The sequence below is a fragment of the Siphateles boraxobius genome, unplaced genomic scaffold, assembly GCF_051911475.1.
Source record: "Siphateles boraxobius isolate OS27281-9 unplaced genomic scaffold, OSU_SipBor_1 41, whole genome shotgun sequence".
NCBI classification, from domain to species: domain Eukaryota; kingdom Metazoa; phylum Chordata; class Actinopteri; order Cypriniformes; family Leuciscidae; genus Siphateles; species Siphateles boraxobius.
This window is the reverse complement of record NW_027509042.1, coordinates 12042942-12060491: the sequence shown is the minus strand read 5'-3', so window position 1 is coordinate 12060491 and position 17550 is coordinate 12042942. Positions and strand designations below refer to the sequence as shown.

Here is a 17550-nt window from a genome sequence, read left to right as displayed (position 1 = left end):
GTTGAATCAATGTAGATTTTATTGTTGATTCCGCAAGTTCAATATAGATTATAGTCCAAAAATCGAATGCACGAGTACTTATGTCCTTTCGATCTCTTACAGGTCAGGTCGTTGTTGGCCGGAACACGCTAGCATTCTGCTATTATGTGACGTCATCACATTTTTGAATAGATTTTTAGCACAGATAAGTGAACTTAAAAATGCAATTTTCAGCTGAGTGTATTATTTTAGCCCCCCCTTTTGAATGCAACTTTCAAATTACTTGACAAAAAATTACATCCTGAGAAAAGTAGATTTCTGGGGGGGAAAGCCCATAGACTCCCATTCATTCTGCACTCGCCTGCGAGCGCCCCCGCATGGACAGAGACGTGTTACTGCAGCCAGTCCAGAAACCGGAAGTAACCAGACAGTGCCAATTCTCTTTCTATTAGAAATTCTCTGGTATCAAACGCTAGTTGGGCTCTCACATCGGAATTTGAGGAAGCTGGGGGTGGTGGGGGAAGTGACGTATGCCGTAAAGCAGTCGAATTTTGTAGTTTTTTTTGTGCTCTGGTTCCTACCCGAAACCCAAAGTTACATAGTGCCAGTAAAAGCGATACAGACACTGCCAGGCTGTGTCATTCAACCTATTGTAAGTCTATGTACCATCTCAAGGGTCTTGATATTGCTTTCTCGGCATGAGGGTGAGTAAATGATAACTTTTGAAATCATGAATTTTGAAGGCAAAGGTTTTTTTATTCTTTTGTTTTGTATGCGTTTTTCCCACCATCTTGCAGTGATCCTCTAAGTTGCCCTGCCTCTCTCTCTCTCTCTCTCTCTCTCTCTCTCTCTCTCTCTCTCTCTCTCTCTCTCTCTCTCTCTCTCTCTCTCTCTCACTCACTCACTCACTCACTCTTGATCTCCTGTAGAGGTCACTGTATACCAGTCTCATGTCCTTTTGTATCCATTCACGTTTGATTAGATTCATTTGAGATTAGACATGTTGTTTGTTTGCTTGGATCGTCAGTTTTTTAATTTTTTTATAAATCATACAAGATCATGTTTATCCTTTCAATCATGGTTTTGTTTTAAGGGTGAAGGTAGTACCTTGGGCTGCTTTAGGACATTATACCTTTATAACACCCCCCCCTTTTACCAGCCTCTTTTCTGTCCTTTTGTTACCTCATAGTCCTGGATTTCGTCAACGCTTAAGCAATGTGGGGAGCCGAACTACAACAGGAATGCAATTATCTTGTATCTTGCCAGTTCTGTTATAGAATAGTGTCTGGGTCTAGTTTTTACTCATTTATCATTCCTCATGGTCCATTTATGTATTAGCACATAAAATATAACTTGTGCTGGTGCTGGTACTGGTGACAATAAATCGTTATTGTCATTGGTAGTACACAGTTATACAGGAAAATATTTAACAAATGTTGACCAAAAGTTGAACAAAAGTTGTCACAGTGGTAACCTGCCATTAGATAGCCTGCTATAGACTTCTCACTCAGCAAAATGTAAACAGGAAATCAATTAAACAGCACAACAATTTTGTGAAAAAGCAAAAAATGGCATGCCAAAATACCAAATAAAATATTTTTTGGAATATATATAAAACTTGCTAGATTAAACTGGATTTGGGGGATGGAATTTATCCTCTCAGTCATGGTTCTCACACACACACACACACACACACACACACACACACACACACACACACACACACACACACACACACACACACACACACACACACACACACACACACACACACACACACACACACACACACACACACGGACACAGACAAACACACACAGACACACACAGACACACACAGACACACACACACACACACACACACACCAAAAAAGTTTTAAATATAGATATTTTTGCAATGTTTTTGAACAAGTCTCTTATGCTTACCAAGGCTGCATTTATGTAATCAACAGTAAAAACAGTTATATTGTGAAATATTATTACAATTTAAAATAGTTGGTTTCTATTTTAATAAACTTAAAAATGTAATTTATTCCTGTGATCAAAGCTGAATTTTTACTCTAGTCTTCAGTCATATGATCCTTCAGAAATCATTCTAATATGCTGATTGGGTTTGTCCATATTTGACCCAACCATGGGTTGAATTAACCCAGCATATATATTATTATGAAACAGCAAAAGTGGCATACAAAAAAACAAATCATTGTTGTGACTTACAAATAAGTAATTAATAAATTATATAGAATTGCAATTTATAAAACATGATATGATGATATATTATTACATCGTTTCATTCATGGTTTTGGTTTAAAAATAATTTCTATATAATGGTAACTTAAGGTTTTTTAAGGTTTTTATGTTTTTTTTAAACCAACATACAAAAGCAAGCATTTGTGACTTTATATTTTGTATCAGAATAGCCCTGTTACAACTTCTCTTTGTGACAGATCTCCTCTCTCTCTCTCTCTGCAAAATATCCTTGTACTGCTTGGATACAAATATGTCATTGCATAAACAACCATAAATACCTCACTACAATGGGTTGTACACCAGCCGTATATTGGGAGATAAGTCGTAGGATTAGAGTTCAGGCCACACAGATCTATTTAACACATCTCTATCAGTGGTGGCATTTTAAAATGTGATGCCATCTGGCTATGATGAGAGATGGGGTGGGTGCACGGGCAAGGAAATATCATCTGAAGCTAGATGTTTAACAGAGAGGGCTGTATGCTCTTGATATGAATGATAATTAATAAATAGTCAAGTGTATTTTAAGAGGATTTATGCCTCATGCAGGTGCTCATTTAAATCTTATATAAGTGTTTAAATGCATCAAGATGCAAGCATTAAATGGGGAATATGAATCTGTTGATGAAATGTAATCAAGGCCTCCATCCACATTATATGGAGAACCAGTAAAGTGGATGTGATCTCTACTTAGTGCTTTAGAATATATTTCATGAAATACCGTAGCAAATTAACTGCACAAGTTCACTGTAGTCGCATTTTAGAAGTGTGAAAATTAACCCACCCTCTTGTTCCTCTAGGGGATTGACTTTGCATCCTTTACGGGTTACATGTTCCTTGGAATCTGTCTGGTGCTGCTGACCTCATTTCCTTTTCTGAGAATGCTGTACTGGAATAAGAAACTTTACAACAAGGAATCCAGCGAAATCGTGGGTGAGTATTAATTTATTATGCTCTGTTCCTGCGGATCAGGTTTTCCAAAATCACTTGGATCTATCCTCAAGTGTACTGCAGAGAAAGTTGTATTTCCTTTTTTATGATTCAAGCGCTTTTTTTCTGACATGTGCAATGAAAAATGTATTCATAATCCCATTGACATAGATCTTAAAGAATGAGCAATCATTTCTAAAAACCATAGAGTGGTTGAGGGAACACTTGATCTTCCTTGTTGACAGCAGTTCTTCCTATATGAGAATGTGAACGAGTGTCATACACCGTTTATACACTATTTACACCAAATCTCATATTCTATCCAAAGCTCCTTACATTTGGCCTTTGAGCCCCTGTGACTGGGATAGGCACAGTCTACCCTTTCCTGGATAATTATAACCTCAGCAATACATACTTTTTCATCCCCCCTCCTCCCGTACTTCCCACGATCACATTGATGCATTTAGACTCTCTGTACCCTTCAGGCTGTTTTCCCTGATATTTCCATTATTCTTATCGGATGAGCCTGTGCTGAAAGCCTTAACGCGCCTGTATTAAATACATAAATCCTGTCGTAGATGACCACTCTCAAGACCTAGACTTATGCAATACTCTCAGACAGGACTTATTTATTTGTTTTTTGAGGGGTCAAGGTCTGCCTGGTTAGCATGGCCCATTTACCCCTGCTGGTAGATGTTGTAATTATATCATCTGGCACACAAAGCATACTTTTCCATTGACAGGCATTCAAAACTAGAAATATATATATATATATATTTAAGGAACATTTATTTATTGCTTTGGCCTTTTCTTTTCCCCTTCACATCAGCTGAGCATCTCTGAAGGGCTTGGAATTGTGTGTTCTTGTGGTGTGATTGGTCACATTTAGAGTTCAGATAATTTGCTCAAAAATGTATGTGCCCAGAACTGCTCATGAGCAAAGATAGCACATTTTATAGCAATTGATTAAAATATTTTCAATTAATAATTTTCTCATATTATTATCTGCAAAAATGCATGCTAACAAAGTGCATGTTAGAGAATGGTTAGGGTTGTACTGTAATAATCAGCTTGACATTGTATGTATGTTGTACTTGTATTTTGATATCTACCATTGTGTAACACTTGTTTGAAATGGGTCATGTGTCGAGGAATTGTGTATTTATGATTTTCTGTTGGAACAGGACACATTTAGCCCTAGTGTGAAGGTGCTAACACAGCTGGCGATAAAGCCATCATTGAAACTGATAGGTCAATACCACCCTCAACTAGGGAGTCACTGCTTCATCACCACCTCCATTGAGAGCCCAGACATGCTCTGATCTTCCCCTCTTCTTTCGCAAACAGGATTTATATATTTTCTCATAATAATAATAATTTTTTTCCATTCTGGCCAGTCACTGAAATTAATGGACAAACATTTTCCTCCCCTTCACTGACTTCACATTGACAAAATTCTCATGTAGTTCCAAAGCTGCATGACTTCCTTCTTACTTTCTTGAAGAATGTTTCAACCGTTCTGTCCATACACTGAAAGTCAGTGGGGCCCAAAACAATATTGAATTAAAAAAAAAAAATCATTTTCAAAATATATATTTTTTGTCAGGGTTGCCAGGTCCTATTTCCAGCCCCAAACTGACTCAAAGCGCACCCAAAAGGAATGAAAACTGTTATTCTGTTTTACATTTTATTTGAATGATTTCAGCTAGACTAGTTTAAATGTAGTAACTTTTAATTATTCGTTTACTTTATTTTATTTTATTATTATGTTTTTAGGCAGTTTGCATGATAAATTGTTTAAAATGTGAGATATAACACTGTCACAAAATGTTACTGACATAGCTATCCATACAATTCTATAAGCTAGTTTATGTCTTAAAATGCATATTGTCCTTTCACTTCATGGATTAAATTAAAATACTCTGATGTTTTCTGATATCAGTCAAGACCATTATTAATAGCCTACATACTCTTTTCCCTTCATCCACTCTTCTTTTCTCCACATTCACCCTTGTTTTGTCTACTCAAGCATCAATGAGCAATTAATCTACAATGACACTCTCAATTACCTGTCTTGAAATTCCTGTTGTGGTTGAAACTCATGTAACCTCTAGTTTGTGATGTGAAATCATACAGTCTCTTCCTCTTTCAGAGATCCTTAGGGTTGGGGTGTATTAATTCCAAGGATCAAAACACATTAGTAAAATGAGCTATTTTCATTTTTCTTTGTCTACAAATAAGCGTTTTGGCGGCCATGGCACATTATAAAAGTAGACACTTTTAAATGAACTCCACTTTTGGGGTGAACTATATTTTTAAGATATTATAATTAAAATTGTATATATATGCATTTCATTAGCTTTTTCCGGATAATTTTTAATTTAAATGTTTTTTGGTCTTTTTTGGTTGTGTAAATAAATATAGAAAATAATCCGTAGAGTCTTCCTCCTGTTGTCAAGCTCTCTCTTACAGATGGCCATTAGCCTCATGAGCAGCTGCTCCCTCTGCTTCACAGAGACCAACTCCTCACATCTCCCATACACCTCCACACCTGAGCTCTCCTTCAACACCTGAAGTATGACAATAGCTCCTTTATAATAAACCACTCAATTCAGCCGTACAGTCTGAAAACAGGCTCTGAGGTTCCCAGAGAGGCTTTCACCATATCCATAAGTCATAATCTGAGGAAAGCACAAAGCCTTTTCTAGAGTCACACAGTGGTTGATCATCCAATTTAAAATAGGACTTTGAGTCATCCTTTGATTCTGTGAAATAGCATGATGGTGGACGGCTGCATGCTGATCAGCCCAGTGTCACAGCAGTTTTATGTCCTTATAACCTCTCAGTTTGGGCTAAATGAGAAAGTAGTACAAAACCCCAGATACATTTACTTGTGTTTTCCTACACACTGAAACGTACATTATTCAAGTAGTTACTGCATGCACTAAAGCGCAAATAATGTACGTATGAGCAAGTTTTAGGTGTACAAATGTGCACAAATCGTTATCTATCAATATTAAGATTGTGGCATTGATATTTTAATTCTATTGTATTCAGTTGTCATATCAATGACATTGTTTTCAGTCGCATTTATTAAACGCAGTTTTCTTATCTACTTTATTTGAAATGATAACATTTTGCTCTGTTCTGTGACTTCTGTTCTGCTGCAAACTCGTTTTGAAATATGAATAGAATTTCTGTAATCGTTTAACCATTGTATATCTTGTGATTTTTATTTTGTTTGCTGTGGGAGACAAAAGCCGTTTTTTCTGTAAGGTCCTATGCTGTGACTGACAATAGAACCATAAAATACATCAAAACGCAGCATAAATTTAGCCTGGCTAACGTCAGACCGAGTCTCATTGAGACGTGGGTCTGGGAAACACATGTTCCTTTTCACGTATTTGAGGCTGGGTTAACGAATGCCCATAGACGTTTATTGGGTGCTACGAGTGTCTATCAAATGCGCCTGTACGTAGCTCATAGCCAATTGTTTCAATTATACCAGATGACGTATGTAGAGTGACAGAAATTAGACGAGGAAGAAGACGATGGGTCATAGATTTAACTAAACTACTTAGAACAATATCTAAGGCTGTATCGAAAGGTAAGTTCGCGTCTGCTGCCATGTTGGATCCATAGGTATAAACAAACTGCTTCGGTGTTTTGCATAGACGTCGTCATCGTTTTGCTGCTCCCTCCCCGTTCTGTGATTGGTCCCCTCGCTGAGGCGAAAATCTGGTCCATGGAATCCAGACTGCCTAGCAGCGTGAACAAAAAATCGTGCTAAAGATAAATACATTTTATTTGTGAGCTATAATCCACATCTTTAGAATCCGTATGTTTGCGAGGAACAGACCCAAATTCTAGACTTTATTCAGCGATCTTCATCTTCATTCTCAGCAGAGACTCCAAACGTGAAATCCCACGATTACAAAATAAAAAAATTGTTGCCCCAGGAAGCTTTAACAACGGCAGTGATGGCGCTCACCTGTTTTGTCACAGATTGCGACATGCTGTGTTTTGGTTGATGTGTGTTTGAATATTGATGTTCAATGATGTTGATATTTGAAATCACCAAAACAAAACACGCCCTTCCAAAAGGATCTCACCCCTATCTAGATGCCTCCGACCTTGGGTCTTTGAGAACTATACATTAACGTTACTTAAAACTTTGCAAAACAACCACTGGTCAACCTCATGTCAAATAGATAAGAGATAAACTAGACAGATTTTTAAAATCAGTTTTTATTTTCCATTCTTATTTTTTACAGTTATCTTCTTTTTATTTAACAAGGCAATTCTCTAGATTTGAATAGCTATATATTTAATGTCTCTTATTCACAACAACCATTTTTAAAGAGATTTTTAAACATTTTTAATGTTGACATGATAATTTCCAGAATTTCTCTATTTTGGTCTTGTCAGCCACCCAGGCTTTAGAATTTATTAAAAGTGTTATTACATTTTTGTTATTAAATATTTTTTTAGTTGAAAGAACCACTCTACTCATACTGCAGCCAAAGCAGTCTCAACAAATACTTTTGGGAACAATTGTTTTTTTTAATGTAATTTTTGATTGAATTTGATTGATTTGATTTTAGAGTATAACTACATGCTTACAGAACACCTACACAAGAACTGTTTGAAAACAACCAGCAGGTTGCACGAATGGATGCGTCACACCAGGAGTCTTAATTAAATTTATGTACGTTTTGTGCCTGTTATTTCAGAGATAAATACAAGATGACAGACATGCAACTGAAAAAAAGAGAATTTCTTTCTCAGAAGGCAGGAAGGCACGCTTTATATGTTCTCCTACACTATTGGCCTTTGCCTACTGTGAGGATTGTCTTCCCTTTGAGACAACATCAGCATGGGTCTAGCACCAGCCAGAATGCAAATCTCCCCCTTCTTCCTGTATTATTGGGTTATTGGGTGGCTAACACAATGAGAGAGTGTTGGTCGGTCTGGAGTTGATGCAAAGTTTTAGAACTCTGCTCTGTAAGGAACAGAACTTAAATTATCGGCTTGTCGGTTCCCTGTGAGTTGTGCGTCTGGAACGAAAGACCTCCACTAGGCCTGATGGTGACCACTCAATGCCAGTCCAATTTCTAATTCTGTATAGCCTTAAGTCCCCACAGAGCCTCACTTTTGAAAAAATCAAACCTGCTGTGCGGCTGATATAGTTTTTCAGGCCCTCGGCATGATGCATTACTGTGTCAATTAGCTTCTGGAAAGCTTTCCTAGCAGCCTCACCATCACGGTGAGAAGTCATGCTGAAGGACTAGTACAAATCCTTGCCTATTGTATATCTTTGTTTTTCCTTCTCCCTTATCTTCTCTTTCCTTTCCTTCTCCATTCTATTTGTAACTGCCTAGTCTGTGCTTCATCCTCTTCCTCTTCCGTTTCCAACAATAGTCCAATGCATTAACCCCATAAATTCCAAAGCAAAGGAAACAACAGCAAATCACAACTATTCACAGTTTGGCTGTGGTGCTACTGTATAAATACTCAGTGCATATAAAATGATTTGTAATAATCAAGTGACATATTTTTTAAAATATTGTTACTCGCACTTTTGTGTTGTGACATTGCTGTCGGATCCGATATAGTCGGCACTGCATCATCTTTTTTTTTCAGTCTCTCTGAAAAGTATGCGCTGAACTGTGTTTTGTTTAAAAATATATCGGTAGTAAAATAAAGCAAAAAAAATAACAGTTTCTTACTGCTGCGATCTGGAACTTCATCGCAATTTTAATGTTAGGATCACAAGGAAGGCAATGCAGTGACTGTACTTTCCCACAAACTGGCACAGCAAAACGTCTTGCAATCCTAAAAGGGATCTCAATTGTTTTATTTTTGGAGTGGTCCTGTGTTTGCATCTCGACTTGTGTCGGTGGGCGGGGCTAAAGAGGCACTGATGTAGAAGTAGGCATTGGTTTTCTTCTGCAGTCTTTCATCACACTTTTAAATTTTTCATACTGTTATAAAATCTAAAACGAGTCATTTTCTGTACAATTACATTTTATAGTACAATGAGCTCTTTGTATTTCAAAAGATTTCATCTCTCCATTTATGACCCCTTTAAGTCAGCCTTTAGTTTTAACTTTTGTTTTTTCTTCACATTTTAAACCGTTATTGCTTCCTAATTCGGTCACAGTATTTAATTGGCCTGTCTGCATTTAACTGTATCCGGGTAAATGAAGATATGAAATTAATTGTCATAGGTAGTGACTACAGACATGGCAAAGATGGTCCAATTGCAAAGCTTTGGGCTAAAAATAATCTGAATAAATGAGCTAACAAATGTGTTACAATTATCCCTCCCTTTTTTTTTTTTTTTTCTGGATTGGCTCTGTTTGACCTTAAATCCATATAGTTAATAGTTCTTGTTATCTGTTTCTTCCTACAGCCTATGGTTTCTTCGCAGTTTCTTCTTTTTTTTTGGAATAGATTTGAAATTTTTACCTTAATTTGTATTTGTCTGTTCTACTGCTGAACCCTTTATCTTATCATGATTTGTGTTGCCCTGCAGAACTGAAGCATGAGATTCTGGTGTGGAGGCAGACAGCCCATCGCATTAACCCTGCCAGCCGAGAGGAGACTGCCGTCAAGTGTCTTCTCATGCAGAAGGTGCTCAATCTGGAAAGCCTTCTGCGGAAGCAGCTCAAGACCTTCCAGAGGTGCTACACTCATGCTCAGTCCATTCTTTTCATTGTCTGTCTGGTTAAAATGGAAGCAGTCTGTCTAAACCTATGCACAAGGGGTGTTTAAAGAAGACATAACTTTATGAAATTTCTGCCAATCTCATGTTAATCTTGAGGACCTATAGGGTAGTATTGCATCCTTTATATCTCCTAAGTGTCTTTAGTTTTATCAGATGTATAAAAGACAGATATGCTGTACCAAGTCTCTCTGAAAACAGCCGAGCTCCTTAAGGCGTGCCGTGAAACGCTGCTGACGGCTTCCATAACCTGAATTTGCAGGTTGATGGGTATGCTCTTGCTCTCGCTCTGGTTCATGTGTGCGCACGCTCTTCTGGGCAAAGTTCCCATACAAGGAATTCCACCCTTTCTGACGTCATACAGGGCCATACTCTAAAAAAACTTTCCAAAACTTATACAAACCCTGAAGGAGTGTATTTGCCGCAGAAATACTCCAAGTTTTTCAACCTTTGGTCATGTTTAGCATGAGAATCCAACTCTTTAACAGTTTAAATAAGTCAGAATGCATGAAATAGCAGTATACATCCCCTTTAAAATCATTGATGTATGTTGAATATAAATGTTTTTTAGTTCTTGTTTCATTGGCTGATTTTTTTCACTTTTTTCACTTGTGTTGTCTAAATCTCATGAGGATAATGGTGGAAACAAATTGAACAAAACAAATTAAGCTACACTTATATTCAAGATCAGGGCTTGACATTAACACCCGTCAAACCGCCAAATGAGGGTGGATTTCAGCAATGGCGTGTAATAACGCAGTCACTCCTACTAGCTTGACGTGGTGATTTCTCCTACTACCTTGACGGGTTGAAATTTATATATAATATATACATTTTTGTCAAAAGTGTTGTCAAAAATATAGATTTTTCAATGCATATCAATGCTGAAATATCTGAAACACTTCCAATGCTCATTTTTTGCAGAATAGACACACAATGCCAGCTGCGCTTTCTTGATCTCTCATCTCTGCGACATTAAGTTGACACACAAACCCGCCTCCCCTCACTCACTCGTTTCATTTGCTCTTGATGAATATTATTGGTGTTACAGGGCTTACATTTCGGCGTGGGATTGTGCATAATTTTACTCATTCCTGCAGATTTTGTGGTCACACCCAAAGTGTGCGCACATAAAGGCACCTCTCAGTACTAAAGAGTTCTTTTTCACTGCTTATTGTGCTTAAACAGTCAAAAACACAAAAAAAGAATGTCATAATGCTGGTCTTGGCGAGTATTCACGTAAACACAGTCAGGTATGTTTTAAGTGAACGTAAACAGACGGGAAAGAACGCATGTGCAACAGAATAATGAATCCGTGTGTCAGGTCTTAAAGACAGCAGCCTAATATACCTGCTGCCAAAATATGAGATAATATTAAAAATATCTTTGTGGCAGTTTTTACCCAAAATTGTGGTCAGTGAAAATGCTGAGTGGTTAGTAACTGGAAAACCACTAGCCACAGTGGCTGGTGAGCAAAAAAAGTTTATGTCAAGCCCTATCCAAGATTCATTCTCAAAGTCTCAAGCCTTCAAATCTACAGCCATTTTGATATTGAATAAGGTATATTAAGATAATTGCCTTGGTATCAGGTCATTTGAAAACACTTCAGGTCCAAAATATATCCATTCCCACTACATGACACCTGTTGTGTCTGACAGTAGCACATACCCAGAAGCACAGGATGATAAATGAAAAATAATTAACCTATAAAAAAAGTAGGTATTTGTTCTCAATTGTGTTGGCCCTCTAAATTTCTTTTAGAGAGCTGAAATTTTAATCAAGCAGAATAATTTTGTTCTCAACAGTATCTTATTTTTTTAATTTTTCTTTTAACTGAAGAAATGCGATTAGTTCTGCTTGTGATTTCGCGTTGCTTGTGGTTTGCTTTGATGAGAGATAGAATGATCACAAAAGCCATTTATAGCCTCACATGCTGAGTAGAAACCAGTGCTGTGGTTCGGGGTGACCACATGAAGTCACCTCTTCTACTCATTTGCAGGTGTCCATGCTGGCTGAAAGGATGTATTAACACCCTCCATTCTGTTTTATTCCTTTATTTTCACAGGCAAATATCACAGGAAGACAAAAACTGGGAGCAAAATATTCAAGAACTGCAAAAAAAGGTAAAACAAGGCTGCATTAAGATTAAGTGTTGTACCTCTCTGCTAACCCTGACCTATCTTTCCGATGTTATGTTATTAATTGATAAGAAACTTCCAGTGGAGTAAAGCGTTTATATAACTGGTTCTCAAATAAATAAATAAATAAATACATTTTTCATTCATTCGTTCATTCATTCATTAATTTTGTACAAAAATAAACAAAATGTCCTTAACACATTTACATACAAATTGACATTTATTAATGTAATAATATTACTATGAACTGCATAAGCATAACATTGACTGAATAGGGAAATTTTAAAAAATGTAATTGCATAAACAACTGCAGAAGTGTGTACAGTGTTTATAGTTTGGTTTCGAAACATCAATTGAAATTTGGTGGTTTTATATTTGATTAGTAGCCAATAATTCACTGAAACATATTGTGGTCAGGACTCTTTATCTTTAGGCTTGTTGAAGTTAAATCTGTATGTAATGTACTCTGGGTTATGTTGTTTATTAAATACCATTTATTGGAGTTTAGTTGGACACATGACCTTCGAGGTCATAAACAAAAGATGCTTCTAGGTGCTTTCACAGCATTTCTTCCCTTGTAAAATTTCACTTGAAAAGCTAACTATATACCATTATATTATTAGCATTATAATATTTGCAATTTAGCATTGTTTTTTTGTTTTTTTCACTCCCATAAGCGATCCAATTTGAACAGACCTGTGGATTTCAACCCACCGTAATATCTGGCTTAGAGGGCATAATAGGTATTAGACATGTTTCTTTCTGTCTTGTCTCTAAAACGTATCTTTCATGGTCTTTTATAGCACAGAATAACTGACAAAATCCTCCTGGTCAAGTGTCTGACTGTCCTTGGGGTGGTCATCTGTATGTTCTTCCTGAATTCTTTTGTTCCTGCCATACATCTGGATTTGGGTAAGAGAGAGAGACAAACAAGGACACAAATTTCTGTTTCTATTGCTGAACTGGCCCTGCTGTTTACACGCCTCACAATCTAATTATGAGGGCTTGTTTCCTCTCTGTTTGAGCAGAGGAAATGGAATCACAAGAATACTTTGCTATTTTGGAAATGATCAAAAATGTGCCAATTCCTCTACCACATAGGAAACATTTAATTTTATAAGCATTATATTAGGGTTCATAGAATAAAAATAGAGAAACAAATGTTATTCTAATAAAGCTGGCCACATCCTCCCTTGATCTAATTGGTGCGTGTATAAATCCATCAATGTGTTGATGTGGTAATTGTTTGCAGCTGGGCTTTCCATGTAGAAAGAGACACAAATGCAAAGGAGTAGCGAATAACAATGGAGTAGCGTGAGATTAAATAAGACAGCTAGTATTACTCACCCCAAAATAAGTCTTTTGTTTCTGTTTTAATTTTTTTCTTCCCGCCATACAGCCATCCTTTTTGCTCTAGCTTTGTCGAACTGGTTAATAGACATGTTTATTACACGGTGAATGAGATGTCAATTTATGATAGAAATGAAATTGAGAACTTCACCAAACATTATTAGTGACTACGAGTTGTTCAATCAGAAAATGCCTGCCTTATAGCTCTCTTATGTTGTTGTATTGTTCGGTCTGATTGTGTATTGATAATCAATTCTCATTTGTGGACAGTTTGATCTTATGGATGGATGACACATGACACAATGATCAAAACGAGCATCTCTTAATACATACAAAATCAGTTTTTTTTGCCTTTCCACGGCTGTGTACATAATTATTTGGCACTGATCGCAAAAATAATCACTGTACATTACCATTTTCAAAAAACAGTGTGGTTCTACTTTCAAATTCTTCTCAGTTCCTGTTCCTGATCAAAACCAGGGTCGTCCAGCATGGACTGCAAATGACTGTCATTAGACTTTCATTAGGTTGTCACATCACCACTCCGTTTGACCTTTGATATTGATTATTTAATCATGGGCGAGGATACAGTGCGCCTGCTGGAGAGCAATGAAGCACACAGGATGCACTGTGCTCACAGAGCACCACACAACTTTCCTACGAAAAGCACATTCATGACAATTAAGTGATTCTTAGGCCCCAAGGCCATCCATTTCCCAGAAAAATTATGTAATTACAATTTGATTATTCTATAATTGACTAGAGAACATTAGCACATTTCTATGAACAACATTAGCAGTAACAGTGCATCTGGGGAGTTTTCTCGATTTTAAGCCACTCAAAGAGTGTTAAGAGAAAGAAAGGCTCTGAAAGGTCATTTCTATAGGTCCATGAAAACATTTCATGAGTAGTCAGTGTGCCTTTACTCTGAAGGTAAAGATATTTAGATGCTCTTAAAATCTAATAAAAAGGATAATAGAATATATCATTCAACATTTCATTTAAGAATCTTCTGTTAATCATTATTTGGTTATGTGGTTAGAGGTCAACATTTGTACTAAGTCATTTTTTTGTTGTTATACTTATTGATTTGACCGTTGTCTCGGAATATACTGACACCTATTGCAGTGGATACAGTATTATGAAATATCGGACATTGTAATTTAGCACGGGAGGAATACCCTATTCGTAGTCAGTCATGATTGGTTCATTCCAATGTTAAATAAAGCAGCTTTATTAGTCTATAGGTATGTCTTGAGTTTAAAGATGCACTATGGAACTTTGGCCTCTTTAACACCATCAATGTTACTTTTTAACATGGGTTGTGATGCATCTGAAGGTACACATAATGAGTTTTGTTCATTTTTAACCAAAAACTCTTCCGTACTGTGACTTTGAAGTATTATTAATTTATTTTAGATAACATTTAATTTAAGATCTGGAGCACATGCATATTAAATATTACTAATGTATCTCAGCCCTTGATATAGTCATTTATTTATAAATAACTAAATTAAGAAATAAGACATAATTTATCTCCTGGGCAGTACAAAAGCTGTACCACCAAATAATGAATGAGGAAACAGAGGAAGATTAATCAAAGTAGAAAACACGCACCAGCTCATTTCTTCCTGGAACATCCTGAGAGAGACAGGGTTCTTCATAAAAGGGTGCTTGTGGAAACACATTTGCTTTAAAAAGAAGAACATGATGAGGTGGTGTTTGTGTCTCACTCAACGGGCTGGAATGCCTGTGTTGTTTTGGGTATGATGAATGAGCCTTCAAGGTTTCTCAGCAAACTTCTTTTAATTGCAGAGCCATTTTCTCTCTCTTTTTTCTGCTCTGTTTGTGCTGTGCACCGCTGAAGGCTCCCAATTCCTCCTCCATCTTCAGTTGGATGCCGTGGGGGAACACTGAAGCAGAAAGCAAATCAAAAGTTACTTTTTTTGGATTGTGTTGTGACAAAACCGTCCCAATGCCAGTGTGGAAGAAGTCTGGGAATCATTTCACACCAAGCAACTACAGTGCGAGTGTTTGTATGTGTTTGTGCCATCCAAATCGTTGAACATAATTTACTCTTCGAGAAAAGGACACTTTTATCTAAAAAAAAAGTGTTTTAAAGTCAGATGATCTGTCTGTTTGTCTGTCTGGTGGTGAATTGCTATTTATGTTTTGTTACTTTTCTCTGGAGATAAAAACTAATGGTATCCTATTGACGTGAAAGTTAACATGAAAGTTTTCATGAAATGCCTCATGTTATATTTAACCCCAAATTCTACTTAAAGGTGCAATGTGTAATATTTCTGAGGATCTATTGACAGAAATGCAATATAAGATCCATAACTATGTTTTCCAGTGGTGTATAAAGACCTTGCATAATGAACCGTTATGTTTTTACTGCCTTAGAATGAGACATTTATATCTCCATAACCGCGGGCACCCCCTTCTATGGAGGTCGACATATTGTGTCGTCATGTTTCTCCCGTAGCCCTAAACGGACAAACGCGTTTCGTTACTATGTTGCACTTCGTGCAAGGAAGCAAGCTTAGTTCAGCGAATAAAACACTTACACAATGACGAACAAGTAACAATAATATTTGCAATAACATATAGTTTTACTGAATAATTAAGTAAACATAATTTCTTAATTTATTCTTGCAAAGAAACCTCATTGCTGAACTAGCTATTCTCTGCTGTCTCAGACAATGACATATTTTCCTGTCGGCCACCATAACTTTTGTTGGCTGCAATTCGTAACCTCACCACTAGATGCCGCTAAAAAACACACACTGCACCTTTAGTGCAATTGACTATTCTAATCTTATGAGAACCCAAACAAACTTTATAATCACAGTCTCAAAGAGATTAAAGCTTCATTATTTTCGTTCTCCTGGGTTTTCATTAGATGAGAGGATATTCAGACTCTAATGGGAAATTGGAGTTTAATTTTGGAACTACAATTATTTTAAAATATCTATCTTTAGGGTATCAACCAAAAATGAGGGGCATAACAGATATTTGAATAGTGGATTTCATTTTACATCAGGGAGGGTCAGAGTCTTATTTTTACAGTTAATTTCAACTTCGTATTACATAGTAGTTATGTATACAAATTGGATCTTGATTTCAAAAATTCACATTTAAATTTTTGGTCCCACTTTATATTAATTGGCTTTAAGTACTATGGACTTACATTGAAACTAATAATTTGATACAATGGACTTATTGTGTACATACATGTTTTACGTTGTACTTATATTTTGAATATACCTGCATGTAATTGCAGCTGTAATTAATGTATGTAATTACATTTGTAATTACACTGTTGACCCTTCCCGTACACCTTAACCCACCCTTAAACCTACCCATACCACCACACCTGACCCTAACCTTAACAGTATCACATCTCAATAGCAGCAAAAGTGGTTTACAATACAACATGAACACAATAAGAACATTGTACATATTTTTCAATGTAAGTACATAATACTTAAAGCCACTTAATATAAAGTGGGTCCAAATTTTTTTTTATTAATAGACTTGGAGATTCCCATAACTAGTTACAAAACTGTCTTCCATCATTTGGATATTCCCAACAACATTGCATTTCATGATCAAACCATTGTTACCAATAATTTCTCCACCACAAATACATCTGTTTCCTCTGTGACTGTATCAGAATCCTTCTCTGTCTTTTTCTGTTCTTTCTCTTCCTGTCTTCTTTGACTCTTCTTCTGTTCGTCCTTCTCATCCCTTATTAAATGATTTCCCACAGGCAATCTCCAGCACTCACCTGTTTAATCAAATTTTGCTTGAATTGGAAGCACTGTCCCCGATATGATTTATAGCATATCGGTTTGTTGCAGCATTTACTGACCAGGGTTGGTCATAATCCCAAAGCATGTGTGCATGCATGTGGTGTTTTGTGCTAAATGAGGGAAGCTTGTATAATAACGGTTTCAGGGCTCTACGGTAACTTTTTTTATTAGGAGCACTTGTGCTCCTAATAAAAAAAAAAACATTTAGGAGCACAGTACAAAATTTAGGAGCACATAGAATTGAAAGTTTTTTTTTCCTTAAATGACACAATATAACTGTGCCACATATAACAAGCACAAGTATGGAGAGCATGAGAAAAGAGAATTCAGAAACATAGCGTGTGACAGAAGTTTACCT

At 36.6% G+C, this 17550-nt stretch overlaps 1 protein-coding gene across 1 annotated transcript in view; it reads left to right on the top strand.

Annotated features, from left to right (window-relative positions):
* Positions 1 to 17550, top strand: part of oca2 (oculocutaneous albinism II) — a 118397-nt gene that overhangs the window by 59651 nt on the left and 41196 nt on the right. Inside the window, exons 14-17 of the mRNA XM_077198436.1 lie at positions 3030 to 3162; positions 9698 to 9845; positions 11952 to 12009; positions 12828 to 12936. Of these exons, the coding sequence (XP_077054551.1) occupies positions 3030 to 3162; positions 9698 to 9845; positions 11952 to 12009; positions 12828 to 12936 (448 nt within the window). The remainder of the gene's footprint in view (positions 1 to 3029; positions 3163 to 9697; positions 9846 to 11951; positions 12010 to 12827; positions 12937 to 17550) is intronic.